We start from the raw sequence: 18,112 nt of genomic DNA, 5'->3' as shown, positions 1-18,112 counted from the left end.
TGATGTGAAGTAATCAACTGGCAGTGGCAAGAAACCAGTAAGACTGTGGTTCTTATCATATTCTGCATGTTACACAAACAACAATTTAAATGTTTAAGCAATGAAAAAGGAGGATGTCAACCATGTGGTATTTTTTAAGAGTCGATGAGCACAAGTCAGCTGGTGAGCACATCTGATTAAGCTTTCAAAAAGTGCTGAAGTTTCTCAGCATTTACCAGTAACAGCCAGCACTGTACAGAGTGAAAAATAAGCTGCAGTTATTGAGTTGTCTTGAAAGATATAAATGAAAGTTTCTGGAATTCAGGCTGACTCAGTAGCTCTATATACATGGAGTGAAGAGGTATAGTTTTCCTGTCACGTAAAATGGTATGGCTGCAAATTGCATCTAAATACTGAAAGAAATCTTCTACCATCAATAAGTCTAATTTCTTAAGAAGAGAAACAGAAACAGAGATAATAGCGTTGTGACAATATAATAACTTTTTAGTTAGCAGCAAATTAAGAAAAAAAAGGTAGCTTGATTCTGCTGAAAACCAGCAAAGCAGAAAAATGAAACATAACATGAAGCAACAAGTCATTCCTGCAGAATTCTAAGAGAAAATTATTCAGTAAAATGGCCATTATTTGCAAAACTTATCATAGCAGAATACTTTGCTTAACACTGACTCCCAATTAGAAACGCCATTAATTTTTCCCTAACAGAGCCATTGTGAATGTAGGCTACACCCCAGAACTAGTATGAACAACCAAAGCCAGATGCAAGCACAGGCTGTACTGAAATGTATGACATGTATTTTAGGCTTTAATATGGAAAATATCCATCATTAGTGCTTCCAAATCTACCAAAAGAAAGCAAAGGGGTAGTAAAAACAGGAAGAAAGCTGCATTTAACATTTTATACCTGTAATTATTATGATGGTTTTATCCTCCAGCTCTCTGGTTCCCAGCTTCCAGCCAATACTAATTTAAGTGCAAAACTTGTAAGTGAACTACATTTGTTATTTGCTTTTCTTTTTTTTTCTCCCCAAACACATGATTTTTAGCTGCAAATGCTAATAATATCTGTCTTTACGGATATTGAATATTATGTGTTACACTTCCATAAAAAGCACGTAGCATAACGGAGCTCTGACACACCTAAACAGAGTTTTCAGCCCCGCATAAATACTACACTATGAATGGCTCATGTTAAGGATACCTGTTCATTATTATTACTACAAAATTTGAGTTTGTTCTATTTCCTGCATTTCATATAATTATATAGAACATCCATATATTGCTCGTGCTTTACATAATAACTTCCCATAAATCTTTATTCATAAAATACTCACTAAATATACCCTAATTTGCCTTTCTGTTTATAACTCAAATACTTTTAAGTGTTCATCAAGTTTTTTTTAAGAATTGACTGAAAAACATTAAGTAAACTGCTGCAAAAGTAGAGAACAGTAAGCTGTGTGAAAATCTTCATCTGTAACATCTCTGATCTAGTTGTACTCAAAAGCTAAAACAGGATTATAGGTTGTATGGAGTTATTTTCTCTCACTTGCATTTCCAGGGGCTCTCATGTAATTATTTGCTGAAATACAATGCATAATCAAAACATCACTTTTTTTAATCAATGAGAATTACTTTGTGTGAGAACTAATTAATTATTTATAAAACCGGAAGAGCAACACACAGCTATAATAATCATCATGCAGTATCATGCATTATGATGGGATACTGTTTTGCAAATCTAAGAGAAAATTCTGCAGATACAGAGTATCAGCTGAGATGCTCTCATACGTCAATATATCTTTATGAAAAAACAGTGTAAAGCAAAAGCTACAACTTGAATTCCTCCATTTTCATTGGCATAGTTTTTCTATTTTTTCGTCTTTTTCTGTTCTGAGAGGTAAGACATCAGAGGCATGAAAGTGGGATTTTTCCTTCCCTTTCCTATCATTTATATTCATGGCTGTCAGAAAGAATTCTAGTGGTAAGTCTTCTGGTTTCGAGGGAAACTAACAAATTATTATAGCAGCTTTCACATTGTAGTTCTCCTGTTTTTCCCTTCCAGTGAAGCCTCACATGTTACGAATCTCAGAGATGATACTCCAGAGGCAAGTGCAGTGTCCAGCCCAGCAGGGCGGGCAGAAGTAGCACTGCTGTGGAATCAACAGATACAGGTGTTGCCCCAAAACCAAAGCATGTGGCTGCAGGTAAATAGATGTAACTGACTAAAATCAGAGTGTTACACGCAGTCCTTTTTGTTCAACGGATTTAACGCAACTCTGCAAATCCTATACCAGTCATGAATATTTAGAAAATCTAATCCTAAGATTTTTAGAGGGCTAGATCTACTTCCTGAATCAAAAGATGGCAAAAGTAATACAGATATAGTTTATCTATTCAAATAAATGTTAGCTTCATACAAATCATGAGATTTCTTAGAGACAGAAAAACTGGTCTAGAAATAGCGTTTTCCCCATAAAGTTTAGAGCTTTTCTACTATTACCTCAATTTTGAAAATCACGGGGAGTATTTATTTCTCATATTTAATGCCATATGTAATACTGATTAGCTGCTACAGCCATAATTTTAGACCTGTTACAGAAACTCAATCGTTTAAGTAATTCCATTTAAATAAATGTGATCAATAAGGTAAATGATCATGAACATGACTGGGAACTGTTTTTTTCTGAAATTTCTATTCGTGAAAAATAAAATCATTTTAGGTGTGAATTAGATTGAGTCCTTATACTGGTGAGAGTTTTGTAAGATGGAAAGTAAAGAATGTACTGTATGAAATTAGGATTTATCTGAGACTACAGATGGTTACATGCAAAAGGAAGAGGTAATATAGTTCTACTTGGTGACATGCAGCTATTAAAGGAAGATCAGATTTGTAACACAGCTATTTCCCTAAAAAAAGTTGTAAAATTAAGAGGAAAGGGTCTTCTGGACAATGTAAAATTATGCCACAGAAATGTCCTGTTTTCCTACTTTAGGATACTCAGCTCTTTTGATGACTGTTCAAAGATTTTAGAAAAAATAGTAAAGTGTGTGCTACTAATCCATCCTTTAGAGATAATGGGAAAATCTTTCAATGCTGTATACAACTTCTACGAAATTTCTCAATTAAAACTTGTGTTTTCTAACTCCTGAGACACCAAAAGAAAATAATTACCCTATTGAGAAGAAAACATAAAAATTAAAACACCAGGCCAGAAAAGACAACCTCCCTATGTCTGTATGCGCACATTTCGACAATGCACGTCCAAAAGTCCTCCCAGTAGAGCTCCGAACAGTTTCTTTTCTTTTTTTTTCTTAAAAAAAAAGTATAAGCAAAATTTACAGCTGAAATGTTCGAGATCTAAAAAAAATACACAAGTTCTACTGTTTTTTTAAAAAATAAATTACACAAGATCTTATTTTTACTTGTCCCCTACAATATGTATCAGTCAGCCTGGCAGCACGGTATAACCTGACTGTTACATGGTGAAAACGGTCCATCAGAATGCATAACAAGGGGTGTATAACTCTTAGTATAGTATAGTTTGCTACTGTAAACTGCACTGTAATTCCACAGATGTGATTAAAGCTGGAACAATTTGCATCACCTACAAGTGTAGATTCAAATGTTAGAAGACCTCAGAGCAGCTGAGCAAGCATTAGTCCACTTCACAAGAAAACATAACTAAAAGAAACACTAAGAAATTCTCATTTACTCTTAGTTCATAGTTACTTGTGCCAATGAATAAACATACAGTCATATTTCTATATTTGCCTAAGCAACAAATGGAACTACAAATATCAAAAAAATCTGTAACAATTTGTTGTAGAACATCTTAGAGCTTAAATTAATTCAATTATAGCACTCTGAGTCAAATTCTGCTTTTAAATAACCAATATTGAAGATGAAGATAAAAATTATTCTCTGAAGTATTGCAGTCTTTTGTCATCTTTCATTTATCAAGAAAATACCAGGAGAAAAAACTTTCCTAATTCTGTCTCCTTTTTACTGCCTGCAAACCATATGTGTATCTGCTGAAGCAAATAAAATACACTGTTATAAATATAGGATGTAGTAAAGGTCAAAGGAAAAATGTTAGACTAATTCATTTTTTTCAAATTTCACAAGGCCTTAAAATCAAATTCAAAGAAGATTCATATTCTGAGGGAACAGGTTTATTTTACTTCACCTTGAAACTCGACATTTAGAGAATTTAAAGCAACTGCTGGAATAGAGAAAATAGTTTCTGAAGTTAATTTTGATTAAAATAGAAAAAATGATTACAGAAAACAACTTTTTAACTTACCAGCTTGACCAAGTGTATACTCCTGATACCTTGTTCCTATTCTGTTTGTGGCTGTACAATTATACCGTCCAAAATCACTGTCAGATGTAGGAGCAATCTTTGAAATGAAAAGAGTTTGTAAATATTAGTTTTAAATCTGTGTTCCTTAAAAAAATCAGAAATGCAAATATGTTCTCCAAATACAGATCTAAAAACACCTTTTACCATGCTAACCTCATCTTTCTCAAATCCAAATGAAGACATCAGATATGGAAAATGGTGACACTGTTCATCTTTACAATTTCACTTTTAAGCAAGAAAAAAAAACTAGTAATCCTCACTTTTTTCACAGATGCTTTTTGAACAAAGTGTTATTTTTGAATGCAACAAGCAACGAATTGTCTGAAAATTGCTAATTAACAGAATCATAGACTGGTATGGGTTGGAAGGGACCTTAAAGACCATCTAGTTCCAGCACCCCTGCCATGGGCAGGGACACCTCCTGTTAGACCATGTAACTCAAAGTCCCATCCAGCCTGGCCTTGGACACTTCCAGGGATGGAACACCCACAGCTTCTTGGGCAACCTGTGCCAGTGCCTCACCACCTTACAGTAAAGAACTTCTTCCTAATGTGTAACCTAAATCTACCCTGCTCTAGTTTAAAAACATTGCCCTTTGTTCTATCACTACACTCGCTGATAAAGTATCTCTCCCCATCTTTTCTGTAGGCCCCCTTTAGGTATTGGAAGGCTACTAAAAGGTCTCCCCAGAGCCTTCTCTTCTTCAGGCTGAACAGCCTGTCCTGTTCCTACAGATGATGGAAAAATATTTTACTTTTTATTGTTTGGAGGGTTCACAATACAACAGACATTCAGAGTGAGGGTGGGAGGGGGGTGCAAGAAGATGCAAGGGAAGTGGCTCAGCTGTAAATGCAGGTGAAAAAGGATTTAAGACAGAACAGATAATAAATACCCCAGGGAGCTAAAGCCCTTTTAGAATCCAGCTTGCCTGATCAACTGTGCAGGCGACCACGGAATGGAAGAGTCCTTAGTAAACCACAGACTGTAAAGCATATTTTGTGTTGTTAAGCTTTAGTTAAAACAAAATAATTTTTTTTTAAAAAGGCAAAACTAAAAGATGACCTTCAAACAAGACTGTATCTCTTTAAATATATTTCCTCCACTACAAGAAAAGAGGCTAGTTGTTTTGACTTTTTAAAAACACCTGTTTTTTTTTCAGTGCATTGTACACTTCTTTCTTGGAATCTGGGTAGATCCCCCACTCTGATTAGCTCTATAGCTTCTCAACCTTTTTTCCATGACAACTGAGCCATTTCTGCTCAGACATAAACCTTATACTAGATAGAAATGGAGAAAACTATCTTCTTCCACACCTGTGGAGGAAGACAGTATGGACACACTTACTACTCTTTGTTGTGAAACGATTAATTAAGGACTGTGATTTGCTATACACTATTGCCAAGTTGTTCACTGTTTAGTTAATAAAGCAAATGGAAACTTAAGGCCCACTCTTCTGCCTTTCTCAAGTTTTATTTTTATATATACCTAATAGATAATAGAAGGGAGCTTAGCTATTCTTTTTCCAATGTTTCCATGAGAAAACAGTTGTTATCAAAGACAGCTGCAGTTTACAATCACTTTAATCTTCTGTTTGCTCTTGACTGAAGCCACACAATTCTTTTCATATATACCAAGTACTTACCACTTAGTCACTTTTATTTTTAGTATTAACCTTAAGGGTTATTTTTCTATATATTTATGTATGTATTTACCTGAAGGAAGCACAAGCTACATTTTTGTTCACTACAGGTGGAAAACTAAGCATAAGCCATGAAAATGAGTTTTATTTTCTAACTGATTATAAGAAAAGTGGAGATAAACCAATTCATAAATACTTTCTTAAGAGCTTTACTTGTAAAACTGTAAATCTTATCCTTAAATGCACTCTATATTACTTACAGTGGTGTCGAACTGAGAAAGAAATGAATTAATGTCACCATGTTTATTTCCATTTTAAGCCTTACCTCTAGAATCAGCCTTCTTCCTGTACTATAGGTCTTCAGATGTGTTGTATTTTTTACTGGTAAAACTAATTTTCCTCTTCTCCACTGAACTGAAGCAGATGGATTTGCTAGCACTTCACAGCTTATATTGATGGGATTGCCTTCCCAAGAGTAATACATGGTTTGATTTGACACAAATGTTGGAGCATCTGGAAAGAATAAGTAATGAACAAATATATTAAGAGTTTCAGAAAAACAAGCCATATACCCATATCCAAGCATTCATATTCACATAGAACTTTCAGTTGATTGCTGTATCAATTTATTATGGGCCATGAAAACATTGGTATTCAACTCTGAGTTTCTTGATCCTTTATTTTGGTAGTTTTCTCCTCCCATGAAACTGTGCCACCTGGAATTCTCAGAAAGAGAACACCTGCTAATGTTATTGTTAGCATTAGGCAGCATCAGACCCTTGAATGACATCTCAGAAATGTCAAAAATATTGTTTCCTGTGAATGAGAAACTCTTCAGTCAGACCCTTCTATGACAAAGGGAGATGACCTACGAAACATACATATAATCCATTTGTTCATTAATTTTATAGTGTCTTATTTTGCTATGGAGAAATTACATTCACTCTCCAAAGTTTCTTAGATGTGTAAGAGTTATACCCGTTCCTCAGTGGAACTATCTATTACTTAACAATATCTTTTTAAAGAGAGATGTTACATGAATAAACCTAGAAAAAACAAAAGAATATGTAAAGAGTTTCACCATATTCTACCCAGCACAGAAGAGAGCATACTAGTGGAGTTCCATGAAATGAAAAGCAAACTGCATACGCCTGTTTTATGGTTAAGCATGGCCGGGAATCTCAAAATACCAAGAGTCAGAACTTTTCCTCTGGAAATGAAGTTAGTGGTGGGAGCCACTGAAGTAAAAATTGCAGGAACTGACTTCTGCTTAGTGGACAGTTTTATACCTAACGTGTTCAAAATATGGATCAGAAATCTCATCAGACTGTTCATAGGGCACAAAATGTGGTCACTTCACCACAAATTTTAGACAACCTCTGTCTTCCAAAGCACAATTTCTCAGAAAAAAACCCATTCCATTAATGAACACTGGCATGAATGAGCAAGATAGAAGGATGTTCTGTCTGGACCTGACTAATTTTCCTTCCCAAATAATATCATGTAGTTTGATGCTTTCTATTGATTTAAATTCATATGTGGCAAACTCACATCCTATTTTAGAAGTTTTACAAGTCAAGAAGTAGTGTACACTTCTATACTGCAGGTACTAGTATTTAGGAGAACAGGGAGTTTCAGTTCAGACTGCTCTCTTTAGGATCTGTATTTATATTTTAGAAGAATAGATGAGTAACGGACTGTCATCTGTACATGACTAGAGATACTAAGAGACAGTTTTAACATTGCAAAACACAAGTAGGACTAAAAGTCCATCAAACAAAGATATATCTCAAAAACAATAACGCCCAAACATAAAGCATTCCTAAAATAAAAGAGCGTCACATTTCTCTCTCAAAACGTCTGGGTAAAAAGGCTTTGCAGCCACTTCCCCAGCAGTTGCATTCTCCAATATAGCAAAAAGAAGAGGACTGTACTAATAGCTTGATTCAGACATATTACCGTAAGTCAGATGATTTTTGACTTCCTAGTCAGGAATAGATTAAGATGCTTGGAGTGTTTTACATGAAGAAAAAACCCTCTGGAAATAATTGTATACAGTACAAATAAAATATATTTTAGATTTCTCATAAAATTAAATAAGGAGTTGGAAGGTAATAAATGGTTTATAAAGAGATTTTTTTTTTCTTGTATGCTCTTCATCACTCACCATAGTATATTATGCTTCAATGGTTACAGAATTAGTATTTGTCAACCAGAAACACACAGTATGTTTAATATAAAAGAGAGCATGAAAAAATAACAAACCTTAAAGTCAACGCTTTGAAATGATCAGGTTGGTTATTTTATATGTCCACAAAATCTAATTCCTTTTCCTTTCTAGAATAACTATGAAACAGTTTAAATTAATAAACAGAACTTTTATCAAGAAATTCTATGAACTGAAAATTAAGTTTAATCAAGTAAAAATGAAAAGGTGGGCCTTCTCATATGTTCATATATGTTAAGGACACTTAGATGCAATACATGTACTGTATAAAAAGAAAAAAAAAGCTTCCATGCAGATCAGTGAGAATGTTAAAATAACGAAAACAATAAAAATATACTCTGCTTCGCTTCTGTGTAACTCAAGATTCACCTATATGCCTGACCAAAAAAAAAAATCAATTCAGGGTGTAAATGAACTGTTCTTTTTTAGCTGTTGTACATAATGTACTATCAGTTAAGACAAACTATTACTTCTGAAGAGATAAATACAGAATTAGGAGCTTGAATACACTTCATTATTTAAAAACGCGACACTAATTATATTTATTATAACTGAACCTTATGGCACTGTATGGAAAAAGAAAAATCCAAAACTGCAGCAAAGTACAAAAGCTGCTGTTCATATTAGTATACACAATAAAACATGTAATCACAGAATGGGTTGGGCTGGAAGGAACCTTTAAAGATCATCTAGTCCAGGTCCCCTGCAGTGAGCAGGGACATCTTTAACTAGATCGGGTTTCTCAGAGCCCCATCAAGCCAACAGGTCCATGTCTTTCTGGTGCTGGGGACTCTAGAGCTGGACACAGTACTCCAGGTGGGGTCTCACAAAAGTGAGTAGAAGGGCAGAATCACCTCCTTCAATCTGCTCACCGTGCTTCCTTTTAAGGAGCCCAGGATGGAATCAAGTTCGGAAGTACTGTTATAAGCTTGAATGGTGAAAGATGGAGTATTATTTTGGAGAGAGGGGGCAATTTAAATAAGAAAGATGCCTATAATGAACAAAGACTATATCACAAAAGTAGAAAACCAGAGAAAACTCTTCTATGAGAGTAGGATTTAATAAAAAAATTATAAAGTTGGAATGGTATTCTAAAGTAGTTAATATTATGGCATCATCATCAGCTAAACTGAAGTAATTCATTTTCCCAAACAAGAAAGAACCTGACAGGCCAGCACTTTAATTAGAAGTGTTTCTGAATAACCTGCATAAGAAGACATTTTAAGAGAAGCAAACTCTGACCTGAAAACTGTCTCTAGCATTTAGATATCCTTGTCAGGTATAATGTCCAAGAACATTAAGTAATTCAAGAACAGACTAATACATCATCTGTCTCACTCATAAGGTAAATGAATTACTGACTTCAAAGATCCAGCACTGGTCTATGTTCAGCGTTGTACACAGAACTGGATATGGCAAATTACCTGATTTAGAACATGTGTCCAGATAGCTATAAAAGTAAATTGGTGCACAGAATCAGATTTGGACTTCTTAATTTAAGAACATAGGTTTTCAAACTTTTGCCTATCTGTTCCTCAGACAACTTGTTTTCCTGGATCAGAAAATTAAAATACATGACAGATTGTCAGGTCTAAGATGCTGGAACATTTCATGTCGCATATTATTGGAAGCCTACTAAGTGGTTAATACCTAAGTGCTTAATACTGGCATAAATTTCCCATCATCAAGGACTTTAATAAACCACTTCTTCTTGCAAACCTAGTATTTTCCTATCCATCCTGTAAAAGTACATTAATTTTTTGTAACTGCCACAATTTGGTTAACAGCCATCTGCCTTTCTCTTTTATTTTCTCCCTCATACCAGTTCTGCAATAGTTAATATTTTGGAAAGAATAGCTATTCCTTGGAGATAAAGAACAGCCTCCCCAGAAAGGTACAATAACTGTCACATATTCCTTATAACAAGGAATTGTGTTAGAAAGACTTAAAAAAATGAGGCCAGGTGATTAGATTTAAATTTATAATCATCCCTAAAAGGAAGACAGGAACTACAGAGCTTCAGGTTACTAACTTTCACAATTTTATTCCTACAATAGTGTAGCTGCATGGGAAAATGTGCAAGGTCTGCATGTGAAGTTTCCAAATTGAAAAGCAAATGAAACTTGTCACATACTATATTTAAATTGCCATTATTATTAGCTAAAAGCAGAGGGTTTTTTTTCAGAATCCAGATCATCATTTAAAAAGTTTAAGACAGTTAAGCAGTTTTGCAGAGGTACATGTTGTTGTTTTTTTGCAGCAAGTACTAGGAATCACCCTTCTCAGTACTGTTTCCTTTCCCTCACCACATTCTCTTGGTTCCTCTCAAAATATATTATGATAAAACATTGATATTTAATAGTAAGATGGACTATATACTAATTATATAGTTTATGCAAGAGCAAGATTAGTACTGGCAAACAGTACTAATCTCTGATAACCTTGACTATGATATTATTCTTAATATTCAAACACCACAGTAATTTCTCAATTTCCAAAAGGAGAGGCAAAAAATTAGTTACCATGAAGATAAGGTATCTTTCTGCTAGATGCAAAGTAAGTTGTTGATAGTAGCACCTTCAACCTTAAACAAATGGTGGGCAATGAATGCATGCATAGTTCGGGTGCTCAGTGTTGCTGGAGTCACAGAAATGCAATGTATCTATTTTTATTTGAACTCCATATCAAGGAATTGTATTTGGCTGATCACTTAAAAATAACCACAAACCAAAACAATAAAATCCAAAACCCACAAACCAAACAAAAAACTCAAGATATGTGTGAATGGATAAACCTGTCTAAAATTATTTAAACTTGTCTAAAATAGAAGAAATTACAAAGAAATCATATGCAGATAAAATAAACTAAGTATGCCAATAGTGATGTGGAAATGAAACCGTCCGCATACATCTATCAGTCATTTTTTATGTCAGTAAATCACTAAGAACACTGGACATCAGAACAAGAACAGGAAAACTCTCCCTACACATCTCTCACACTAGCACTAATTTTTATTTTAGTAATAAAATTACCAGATATTGCCAATTACTGACACATTATTTCTGAATGGCACCAATTTGTATTAAATTTCAATTGTTATATATATTCCAGGACAAAATTAGTGGAATAATTTAGGGTGGCCAAACTTCTGACATTCTGTGTATTGGGCTACATAATTCTCTTATAGACAAAAGTGAAAAACTGCAATGTCTTTCTCAAACCAGGATCCTAAATCCAATCTCTCTTTCTATCCTACTTGTATTTTCAGAACAAAATCCAATTTTGTATCTTTACCTTCTGTATCTTTCTATCTGTCGCCCTTAACTCCATAATATGCCTCCTATTAATATCTTCCCTCTATCCCTTCATATCTATTTATCTACCTAAATAATTAGTTCAAATTGAGGTAGGGAGAAAAAAAAACAAACAAGAGTGTTTCTGATAAGTAATAGAGTAGTATAGTATAATCAGTACTGCATACATTTCTCTACAGGTAAGGACAATGTTGCACATGTTCCATCTTTTTTAATTTTTTTTGGGGGGTACCACTGAATGCTATTACTTTAATATGGAATATAATTGCAAAGTTCAGGTTTAGCTAAAAAAAACCCCAGTAGTTTCTAATTTTTGGAAGACAATTTAAAAAACTTATTTATTTATTTATTTATCTATTTCAAAGAAATCGCTTTTCAGATATCATATTTGTCAACCACTCACGTGGCTGGTCTCAAATAAGAATGTACCATGTTACTGAATGTAATAAGTTTGCAATAGTTGATTATATCCCAAAACTCTAATCTTTGCATGCAGAGAGGAGGCAGGCATTTTTGGACCATCCAGCATATCTAATAACTGCAGTATCGATATTGAAGTTGGGGAGTTTTAACTGAAAAAGAGAGATGTGAAAACTGGTAACTGCAGCTACAGAAGAATTAGGATGCTTCCTGGGTAGTGTATGGAAAACCAGAGACTTTTGCAAAGAACGTAGCTTGATGCATTTTCTCTAGTAACAGAAGTATTCTCCTGAGGAATTTGCACTTGGTGGTACAGAACAGTCAGAGAGACCAGCATTTCACACACTGTGTGTGCCTCAGAGTATGCAATTAAGTGCTGTGAATTCTTCTGTGTTAATGACAGTTCGAACACAATGAAGGGAAAACTGTAAGGGCAAGCAGAAAGCCACTTTCAAGGACCAGAGTCTGCCAATCATAACTGGCTTGTTCAAATCCTTTCCAACTCAGTAATGGCATCGATGCATTCCAACTAAGAATAATACTATTAAGAAAGATGATCCAGTGTAACAAACGTGTCAAAGTTACAATTTTTCATTTTCTAATACTAATCATTGCAGTGAATAATTTGTGGAACCCAAGAAATAAAGTCCTCTCAGAATGTTTCTTCTCTTAGTGAGGTCTGTTTTATGTCTTTCTGGATTCCACTATAATTCCAGCGTACATTTTTCAGATTAATTATGTCTCAGCTAGAAAGATAAAAAATACCATATAGAAATGTAAACACCTGCACGGGAAAATAGTAACTTTGAAAGGTACCTGAAAGTATTATATGTACACATCAAGTTCTAATGCACTGGGTTTTGTATATTTAACTTCCTCAGATCCTTCTGAAAAAATTCAGACTATCTCCTGCTTCATCTACCTTTTATCTATTTCTATCATGGTTCTTATTTAAAAAAGCAAAAGTTATTTATCTATGATAAATATATAGATAGTCACTATAGACATGTCTTAATACCCAATGACTAATACACATCATATATGCCATCACACAGGAAATTTTCAATCAGCTACTTCTATTATTATTATTATTATTATTATTATTATTCAATACACACTAGGCTCCATATGTATAATCAAATTTTGCAGTTAATGAAATCTTTTAGTAAATAACATTTATAATGGAATCTTTCTTTTTCACTTAATTTTCATTCATTTTTCATACTTAAGAGAAGGAAAACTAAATATAACTCAATGAAAGGATGACTTTGTGGGAAGAAATCCTTATAAATACTTCTGGGTTCCCTACAATTCACGTCTGCCTAGCATTTACTTCAGACAAAATGTAGGGTTAACTGTGCCCACTTTGTATCAAACCTGATAATCTCTTCCTGTCCTGCAGAACTGCTCTTATCATCAAGAGCAAGCCCAACAGAGAGTAAGGATAAAGCACAGAAACTCTGTGCAATCCTACTGTCACTTTAAGTCTCTGATAGGGGTCACTAAGTAAAATGGTGAGACAGTGACACCAGAGTGCTCTGTGTCTCCATTAGGACTGCTTAACTGCACTGATGTTGAAGGATGTGGTGGGTATATGCTCCTCTCATGACTATATAAACTGTCAAATTTATTAAAGCATATAGAGAAAACTGCTGGAGTTCTGTTATTAACTTACAGAGTGGTACAGATGCATTCACTAGTCCTATCTAGAAACTAAGGAACACTATAAACAATTAGGTCTTGTTTATTTATTTATATTTTCATTTCAAATAGTTATTGAGGTTTATACTAGGATATTATTAAAAATCATAAAAATTTGGCTAAGATGACTCACCAGTGATTGTGCAAGAGCCAGCCAAACCTGAAAAAATTCTTCTCAATACGAGTTTAGAAGAGAACAAAATCAAAATAATTGAAGTGACGGTTAAATATTTTAAAGGATTTTATGCAATTTGGTAAACTAATATTTGGCTAAAAATGTAAAAAACCCCTGTTTATAATTACAGTTAAAATGCTGAAAAAAAATCACATAAAATAATACAAAGACAGTCAAATTATTTATTCAATACCAACTTCACAGAATGTCATAACAATTTCCTCCCATTTTCCAATTTTGCTACAAGAATACAAATTTGTTGTTTGGTCTTTGAATCTTTTCCTTGAAGTCTCTAGCCTGCAATTTACAAAGGGAAATAACTGGAATGAAGGACAACTATGACACCCGCTTCATAAAAGAACGTATCTGTAGTTGAGAAAAGGACTGTTAGCACTTATGACAACACAGCATTGCATGGAAATGCTGGTAATGAGATCCTGATAGATTCTTTGAAGACACTATTTCATCACAGAAGTTTATGATAGAGGCTAGGGTGATGGGAGATGAGGCTGGAAAGAAGATAATTCCTTCTGGGGACACTATTTTGAAGTACAGAAGAAGTCTTCACCATTAAACAGATGTTTTCTTTCCTGAGCCAAGAAAAATAAGTTATACTAGCAGTTCATACATCAGTGCAAAGTTATTGTGAAGGTAAGCAAAAAAGCCTCTGGCTTGTTAATCGGAATATGAATGGAGACAGACCTATACAGTATCACCCCAAAAATACTGGCTTTGTGTTTTAAAAATACCTGATATAAATAACATGGAGAAACCTGTACTTCCATTATTCAAAGAACATCTGTACTGGAAAAATATGTATTTGATTTACACCTCATTATCAGTTAAAATCTTTAAAACTGAAAACTCCGACTTCAGAAGTGCCATAATTTTATGATATGGCTTGATATTGTGTGATATCTCTGATGACAGAATATTATTTCTATGTGGTTTTCTTTAAATTGTGTTTTCTGTGATTCTCAGATTTCTAAACTGTAAAAAGTTTTATGTTGTATCAAAAAGTGTGTCTACCAAGGCTTAAATACAGACTTAAACCAATATGACTATTCTATTTTCTCATACATTATATTTGATTGTTCTCACACATATTCAAAATTAAGTCTGCCATACCATAATGAGAATACGCTAATTTTAAACTCTCAGCATCTGTTCATCCTAAATGGTGTTTTAGATTATAATAAAGTATTGTATCAATCAAGAGATTTTGCATGCCCTTTAGTATGACTTCTGTGCTGCTAATAAATTCTTAAACTTCAATTGCCTATGCTTCATAAAATATGGTGCATTCTATTTCTTCTGAATACAAAAGGTATAAATATTTAATTTTAAAGCATGACAGCTATATAATCTTATTCAAACAATATATTTCATATCACTGTGTAGAGCAGGACAGGAACTTTATTGAACTTGTATTTTTATCTAGCAAAATATATTTTTTCCTTTACATACATATAAGATTAATAACTTACAAGTGCACCAGTTCACTCATTAAAGAAATAAACATAGTTAATTAACATGCTCCTAAAAGAAGAATTATATTTTTTAAAGTTTAAAATCTCCTTATATGTCTATTTATTGAACAGTAGCTAAGTTGATGCTATTAATAAATACTGTATTTATTTCTCACGTCTTCTGGCTTTGCAAATCTCTTCATTCCCTACATCCAACTACAACTTTGACAGTTTCTCATCTTCCTTTCAGATTTATTGTCTATGTCATAATGTATTGCTTGCTTGCCAAAAAGATGAAACATGCAACTGTTTAGAGAAGCCACTTTCAGAACTCCTCAGGAAATTACTCTGTGGTCTGCAACTTTCTGTGCCACAGATAGAAATGGGCAGAAATTCTGTCTTCCCAGGGGAAGTACAGAGTATCAACCCCAAACAAGCTCACTCAAGCTGTGTTGGAAATATAGAACAAATATATCTAGAAAATCTCTAGCAAAATAGAAGAAGGATGAAATATAAAAGAAGAGTGGTTCTTTTGTCTGTTTTCAGTTTTAGAAGACCTTTGTTTTCTGAATTTGAAGAACAGTTTGAAGGGACAATTTTCCAAGGAATTTTTGTGTATTTCAAATTTAAATCCTCTGACTAGTTTCTAAAACATCCCACTCTTCTATAACCGAAAACAATCTCCTTTTCTCCTGGATAATTCAAGAGCTCTGAATAAAGACAATCTCTTTTAAAAGAGATTGTCACAGACTGTGAACTCCAGGAGGGGTTATAACAGGGGCTAGAGACTTCTTGGGGATTAGTAAATCAGAGAACAAGGAAAAAAACAGAAGACTTTGTTGAATCTCAGAAGGTTAAGCTCAAGACTGAGCTGTTGCTCAAATCAATCCTTCCCCACTGAATACTTTTAACCCATAGCCTGAAGAGTTGAAGTTATTAAGCTTAGCCCTAAGTTAGTGGTTAATACCACTGGAATATGACTTCAGATGGAATCCTGTCTTGCTTAAATCACCATCAAGTGTATTGTCAACTTCAGAAAAGACAAGATTCCTCCAGAGAATTCAGTATCACTAACTACAGAAGAACATGCTTTCTTAAATTATGCAAGTTTAAACATGAAATACCATGAAAAACTGACCTTCCATTAAGAATGTACTTTTTTTTTAAACAAATTTAAAATAGGAAAAAAATATTAGAACTTACATTCAATATCAAGGTACATGCTCTTTTGGTGCCCACCAATTCTACTTGCAGCTTCACAGTCATATCTCCCTGAATCTGACAACTTCACATCTTTTATATGCAGTGACGATTTTCCATGCTGCCCTTTGACTTCTATACGGCCATCTGGGCTCTGTTTACATTGATTCAGGAAAAAGAAAGGTTTTATATATATATATTTATGTATGTTTTATATATTAAACACCATTGATAAGTATGACTGAAAGTATCTTACCTATGGTGAAGACATACTGACAGCTAAGCAACTTCTAATTTTTTCAAATAATTAAAAATATAGATAAAAATATTCTATTTCTAGGCACTATAATCAAGGGAATAAGTACATGCTTAAAGGAACATTGTCAAGGTAAACAACAAAATGTATCCACTTACAACTGGAATAACGAACTATATACTCAAAACCTGTTTATAATCTCACTCGCTATGACGCTGCAGTTAACAAAAATGCATACATGTAATAGCAAAGTAACTTGGATTAGAGTTAGAATTATCTCTCCTGTTCTTAAAAACGGAACTGTGAAACTGAATAGAAATATTCTCTTGAACAATGACCAATACACAGATTCAGTCATAGATTTATTTTAATTATTTACATATTCTTGTCAGAAGAACTGTTAAAAAATGGGACCAATAATGCAAGAGAAATTTCTGGATATCACTTTTTCATCATTACATGGAAAAGGAAAGTTATTACCTGAAGGGGAAAAAAAAAGTTATTTTTAATCAGTTTCTGCTTGTTACTTGTTCTGTAGCTATGTGAAATTTGCTTTACCTTGTTTCACTTTTTTCATATGACACAAAAAACCATGGTTATGTACCTACCTTCATTATTGAGGAATGTGGACAAAGAAGCGAAACCCAATAACTATTTAATTGAATCACGTTTAAACTCGAAACATACTTTAATGTCTAATCCTACAAATAATGTCCAATCAAGTTCACTGCTTTTTACACCAAATACTCACCAAGTGCCAGCTGATATTTAAGTGACTGAGCTTTTAACTTTGTACAATTGTTTCTTCATTGAATACAGCAAAAATACACACAATTTAGATCTTAAAATATTTGACATAAAGCAGATATATAAAGCATTCTGTAAACCATAAATTGTCTGGAAAGAAAAGTATTCTGATCCCATATCAGAATTCAAGAACATTGAATGTTGTTTCCTGTGAAAACCTCACAGCATAGGTACATAACATGAAGTTATGGCATTCTAATGCAAGAGCAAACCTGTGTGGATTGGTAAAAATTAGTTACTAAGACCACTTAGTTGTGTTTTGTGTAATTTCTAACCCTGCAGTATTTAATGCAAAGTTATTTGGAGAGAATTCATGGGGTGATTAAAACGCAATTTCTTTAAAATAAAACATTAAATAGTTTTATACTTTCTGATATCAAAAGTACTTGTTATATATATATAAATATTATATACATACATAGATACACATAACAAGTACTTTATATGACATTGTTAATAATGGTATTATTTACCTATGGATTATTTGCTTTTGTTTGCAAGCATTCAAGTACATAATGCAACAGCAAATCTACAATATTA

At 33.6% G+C, this 18,112-nt stretch overlaps 1 protein-coding gene across 1 annotated transcript in view; it reads right to left on the bottom strand.

The window, feature by feature from the left end:
- NCAM2 (neural cell adhesion molecule 2) overlaps positions 1–18,112 on the bottom strand; it is a gene marked incomplete at both ends in the record, with an annotated part of 90,996 nt that overhangs the window by 35,350 nt on the left and 37,534 nt on the right. The window contains 3 exons of the mRNA XM_009879308.1: positions 4,305–4,401; positions 6,329–6,516; positions 16,513–16,663. Coding sequence (XP_009877610.1) covers positions 4,305–4,401; positions 6,329–6,516; positions 16,513–16,663 — 436 coding nt within the window. The remainder of the gene's footprint in view (positions 1–4,304; positions 4,402–6,328; positions 6,517–16,512; positions 16,664–18,112) is intronic.

Source organism: Apaloderma vittatum, unplaced genomic scaffold, assembly GCF_000703405.1.
Source record: "Apaloderma vittatum isolate BGI_N311 unplaced genomic scaffold, ASM70340v1 scaffold7562, whole genome shotgun sequence".
Lineage (NCBI taxonomy): Eukaryota > Metazoa > Chordata > Aves > Trogoniformes > Trogonidae > Apaloderma > Apaloderma vittatum.
Note: the sequence above shows the minus strand (reverse complement) of the source record. Positions and strands in the feature narration are given on the sequence as shown.